Source organism: Hippichthys cyanospilos, chromosome 8, assembly GCF_059441005.1.
Source record: "Hippichthys cyanospilos isolate Australia breed blue-spotted pipefish chromosome 8, RoL_Hcya_1.0, whole genome shotgun sequence".
NCBI classification, from domain to species: Eukaryota; Metazoa; Chordata; class Actinopteri; order Syngnathiformes; family Syngnathidae; genus Hippichthys; species Hippichthys cyanospilos.
In genome coordinates, this window is record NC_142376.1 from 12,598,636 (window position 1) to 12,604,715 (window position 6,080).

General features: G+C 37.7%; 1 protein-coding gene across 1 annotated transcript; it reads right to left on the reverse strand.

Moving 5' to 3' along the window:
* Positions 1 to 2,363: 2,363 nt before the first annotated feature.
* Positions 2,364 to 3,320, reverse strand: atoh7 (atonal bHLH transcription factor 7). Its single transcript, XM_088421807.1, has one exon. The coding sequence runs from the start codon at positions 3,167 to 3,169 to the stop codon at positions 2,741 to 2,743; it is 429 nt and encodes a 142-aa protein (XP_088277933.1). The 5' UTR covers positions 3,170 to 3,320; the 3' UTR covers positions 2,364 to 2,740.
* Positions 3,321 to 6,080: the final 2,760 nt, after the last annotated feature.

The window sequence follows — 6,080 nt, forward strand, 5'->3', positions numbered from 1 at the left end:
GAAGTTGACTATATATACAGTATGACTATGCCTTCACAACAAAATGTGGCAAACAAACAAAATATATGAAAAAAATGGAAAAAAATGAAAAAAAATAAAATATGTGAAAAGGACACTTAAATAGTGCTCATTTTTTAAAAAATAAAATAAAAAAATCCATATACAAAATGATGTTGTAGGCCAACACAATCACTTTGTAGTGTAGCCTAATCACAATGTGTTGTGATACATTTATATGTCTCATTCAGCATTTTAATAACAACAACAACAAAAAACGTTGAATGAATTACATACATAAATTTCATACAACCAAAACACATTACCGACCATTAATAATATCACTTAAGCTAAGCTAGCTTCAAAATTAGCACCCAAAAATGAAGTCCTACCGGTAAATTTCCTAAAAAATCACAATGTTCTATCACTGAATCGCAGAATAGACCTGCAGTTTCACCAGTTTGTATCCTCTATTATTAATTTATCATAATTAAATATGATATTGAAATATCATACGCATGTCAAATGTGGTTTACCACTTGATTCAAACACACTTTTCTAACTAGTTAACAGGAGTTAGCTGAGCCATCCCTGGTACACTTTATTATCCTAAAAAAAGAAAGGCATTTGGTAAGATTTTCACTTTGTACTTTATATCATGAGATTGTTTTGTTCATCACAAAATTTTCACACAAACACTCTTGCTAATGCTTTGTGACTTAGTCTTAAAATCTAAAAGTGCAACATGTAAACATGTCATTCCAATCAACGCCTTGCAAGTAGTCTTACTCCTAATTCATTAGTTTAAAATGCAAATGCATCGTTTTGTGGTTCAGTCCTCTCAATTTCTGTCCTACTGAGCACATTGTTGTCAACGCTGATGACCAACTCATGCAGTAATGCGCTCGTCGTGAGGAAATCAATCAGTTGTATGTTGAGGCTATTTTTTTCCCGCTGCCAACTGTTCGCTGCCGGTGACTGAAATAATGAGGATAGTAATTGCAGTGTCACTGACACGCACTTTTGACTCTACTGTCTATTCATTTTTGACATGCCAACTGTCAGAAAGCGTTTATGAGGTATGCAAACATTCAATGTGGCCAATGAGTCATTATGACCATCTGTATCAGTGTTTGCCACGTCCAGCTTCTGGTGCTAAAATGAAATGCTCCTCACAGCTCATGTCACGCTCCACTTATGTGTCATTTTAATGTCCTTGGTTGATAGGGCATTGTACCTTAGACATTTTTGCTCATAAATAAAGACTTTAGTTGACTGCGTAGGTGTTCTCCAAATCAAATAAGTTTGCAAAGCCCAGTAGTGGCAGTTGGGCGTTACAGTTGAGCCTTGGCTGTATGAATCTTTTTTTTTAAAGCAGATAGTGTTTGGGTCCGGCTCCGGACACTCACGCTTCAGTGACTCTGAACTAAGCGATTACACACAGCCATTAGCACACAATGGAGTTTAATTTCTGCACCCCCGCTGAAGCCGGGCCGGCATCTTGCTCAGAGGCTTCCTTAATTTGCTCTGGCTTGTGCCACCATTCAAACTTTTCAAATCTGTGACAATCGCTTGACAATAGGCTGTGATTGCCATTTAAATCTGTAGTGCTGTTCCAATAGTAAACAATCTTGTGTTGCTCTGCATGAAACACTAAGTACATATACAATATACACCAGTCTTTTCTTCCCAACAGCGATCATACAGTAAAAAACAAGGATGAAAAGAATCACTATAATTGTATCCGTTCTTACTGCGTAAGGTTGTAATCTTATTTTTGTTGCTACTGACGTAAGATTCTGTTATCTCGGTGCACAGAAGCCGTGAACAAAAGGAGGAGTTATATGTCAGCGTGCAGTGCGAGTGGACATGGCCTCGTCACACCCGCCCAATAAAGACTGTACTAGAGATGAGATTACCTCTTCAAGAACGCTCTGTTTAGGAGCACACAAATGAGTGATAGCAGATGCATTAGTTTATTAAGAGGGAAACTCAGATTCCAGTACGAGTCAATAAAAAAGAAAAATCACCATCTTACGATGAAAAAATGTTGCAAATCAATTAAATCAATATATATGTATATATATATATATATATATATATATATATATATATATATATATATATATATATATATATATATATATTTATAAAAAATCTGTCAATTCATCATGGCAGAAAAACAACTAATTTGTATGTTTAAATAACAATAATAATAATAATAATAATAATAAAAACAATCTCCATGGAAGGCAATAAGGGTGAGCAGAATTTTGTATATTTGATAAAAAATATTCTTTATTCACAAAACAATAATTTAGCATGTGAAAAACAACACCTTTCAAGTACATTTCTCGTCCCGACAATAGCTCCATATTAGCTTTATCTATGCAACTAGTACCTATGATTCTCTGGATTCTTTGAAATTGCACAAAACTTTAGGGCGCTATATTGAAAAGTTCTTTAAAAAAATACAGCATTGCATGTATAATCTAAAAGTCATTTTGTTGACGCTACATGTCTTTTCTTTCCTATGTATTGAAGAACCTGCTCAATATCCTAGCAAAAATATAGCCAAGGCTTAAAGAAAGAAGCCTTTGGATTGTCAAACAATAATAATCAAAAGAAATAAATCAATACAAATGTATTTACCGGCTCCTTAAATGGAGAATCGAACGTTTCACATCGCCACTTACAACGTGACTGTTTCACGTGCCATCCGACAGACTGTTAATATCAAGTCTTAGACGTTGAGCTGATGCCCATCGAACTGATAAGAGAACGAGGAGTTGATATAGTCCTGCCCCGCGGAGTCGTACCTCACCAGGTACTGATAGTTGTCAGGCTGCGCGCAATCAAACTGCAAGTCCACCCACTGCACATGTGCAGCGTTGTGCCTCTTGGTGTCCGTCAGGATCCGGTTGAGGGCCATGATGTAGCTGAGAGCCATTTGCAGGGTTTCGTACTTGGACAGTTTCTTGTCTTGACCCCACTGCGGCACCACCTTCCGTAAACGGTCGAAGGCTGTGTTCAAGCCCTGCATCCTCTTCCTCTCTCTGGCATTGGCAGCCATCCTCCGACGTGTGGCCGACTCGTATTTCTCCGGGCTTTTGGAGTCCGCCTCCGAGGATTCGGATCCGGAATCGGAGCAGCTCAAGCGACGAGGCTTCATGTTTTTGTTCGCAGAATGAACCAGATAATGAAGGATACCAAAATGAAAGGTCAAACTGTCTTTTTGTGTCCTATCTGACCTCCGGGCTGTTTGTCCTTTGAGCGTCAAAGAGTTAAACGTCCAGGAAGCGGATGGTCTGAAGAGTCCAAGGTTCTGCACTGCAGAGAATGGAGCAGCTTTTATAAGGCACACAGCAGATGAACAGGTGGCAGCAGGTGGAGTCCCTGCCCTCAAGCACCCCCTCACACCCGTCCACCAGACTCCTTTGGCACATACACACACACACACACACACACATGCATGTAAAGTAGAGATGCAAGCTCAACACACACGCACACACACACACACAAACAAAAAACCTTAATGAAATTCCAATTATCTTGGGCTGGGCACTCGGACTGAGGCTACACTCGGTGCCATGTGTCACAAACACCAAAGTCTACCATCTGCTTGGGCAACTCATCATGCTGCAAACACGTTTTGTGAAGAGGTCAAAAATGTAAATTTGGTCTACATGATATTTATTTTAAAAAATGATGAAAAACAGTCCTTGCATTCATTATGTTCAAGAATTCAAGTTGTTTGATGCTTTCAATCTAAAAATGTGAACATTAAATCTTACTGTCTTACTGGGCAAAATTGTTCTTGTCATTTTTTTTAAGTAAAAAAAAATCCTTATTAGTATTTATTTCAGGAGAAAAAATAGGATTTATTTTCCAATATACTGATGATTTTATTTTTAAATAAATCAAAGCTTCCCTCAACGTTTTTGGTCCACAGGACTTCAAAGTAATATCATGCTACAAATGCCCTCAAATCTCCTTTCACTACTTGTGGACCTGGTCTCCATGTGATGAGAAGCATAATCTGAGATTAGCCTGAGGCAACACAAGTGGAAGTGTGCTCAGTAACCTGAGGGATTTTAAGAGAAAATCTGGGGATTATAGGTCTTGAACAATATGGACAAGATGATGTGCAGATTATTGCCCTCAAACCATAGAAGTAATATTGCTCACCTTGCAGCTAAGGGCTATTTTTTTTTTCCACATTTTGAATTATAATCAGTGATATTTTGTGTTGTGGTCCTGATGATTGACAGTATTTGGGGCGGGGCATGAATGTCTTTAAGTACAGATGGAGATGGGAAATAAATAATTGATCTGTCTAGTGAGCCAAGAAAAAATGGGACAGACAGAATAATTTGCCTGTCTCATCTTTCCCATCTGGTTACTCAATCTTTGGAATGGATGGGCCTGATATATTTATCAAATTCACAACACCATGTATTTTCTTGTCTGCAACATTCTTCAATAACAACTTGTATAATGTAGTCTATTTAGGTAAGAAACGATTGGTGTTGTAAAGTCACAAACAATTTAGTGGCTGATAAAGAATTTAGTTGAATTTCAGGTAGCCAGGGATAGCATTTCCAGCACTCGATGGATTAAAATTAAATAAATGAATAAAAATGCTGTTTGAATGATTTTTTTTGAGCAGGTCTATGAGAGATTGTGCAGTGATAATGTTATAAAGCCATGAAAAAAAAAAATTGTAGCAGCTGAACTGCAAACTGCAAACAAACTGAGAGGGTAGTCACCAGCACTAAGAAAAAGATGGATCATTGAGAAATTCCTTTAAAAATTTACTTGATGACTTGAATAAAACCACCAAAAATAAAAACAAGAACATGCGTGCTAGACAAAAGACATCCTAACAGTCTTAAAAAGATAATACTTTTGCTTTGTTTTATTTAATTCATTTTATTTAATTGCAAGATTTTATTGAATGTTACAAGCTTCATAGAAATTAGCTGTTGAAAATGTGAATAATTGTGATTAATTCTGGAAAATCTTGGTCTTGATGAATTAAAATTACAACACTAATCTATATCTATAGCTGTATAGATAGATAGATAGATAGATAGATAGATAACACAAGGTTTGTTAACTTCTGAACTTGAAATCTAAATTTGATTTATCGCAATTGCTCTATTTGCGAATTTGCTGCATTTTGAGTGACGCTTTGTGTTTTTGGCCTAACTGGATGGAGAAACTCCAGGGTCGGATGCAGAGACAAGCTTTGAATGGTTAATCACTGAAGAGGCAAAGTATAATGACTGTCTCTGCTATTGGGTCATGGACACAAGCTGAAGCTGTCTGGTCGTTTTGGGATGGACTGGTTAGCTGTGCAATTAGGCATATAATCCCATCTACCAGTTGGTTCATTGATTACAGATTGATGTAGTTTGCCAGCTGCTGCTTGTCTTGTCTGAGGGCCTCGTCTCAGATGAGGTCCTGCCCTTCGGAGTATTCCACGCTTTTCCTTCCCCCCCAACCCGTTATATGCTTGGCTCATTTGAGAACCTTCAACTCAGCTGTGGCCTGTTGTCAAAAGCCATATGTTCAACTGAGGAGTGAGTGACCCGTCAGCCCCAACAGAAAGACGTACCGCGTCAAATCCAGATCCCCTTATGGAGAAATGGAGATTAGGCACGTACGTATGCTTTAGTCCTGGAGAAAGTGTATATCAAATCCAATCATCATCATCTCCAAATTATTATGACAAAATGAGCATCATCGCACATTTAGTCACGGAAAACATAAATGTACCCATATTGATCTGAAGGAGCACTGTGAGGCCTTTTCTTTTGAAATGTCATTTACACACTTGAATATGCTGATCACATTTACATTGAAAATGATAATAAAGAACCAAGATCAGAAAACAATAATAATGTTTCCCACTTTTGTAATAATAAAATTTCCTTCAAGGTCCTCATATATTCCCATAATGCATGTATGAGTGCAAGGCGCACAAGCGCCAGCCAGCTCGACATGGCAGCTGGTCAAATGAGGCTCACACTCTAATTGGGTCAAGAAGGTGAATGTGATTTTATGCTTATATGAACCTT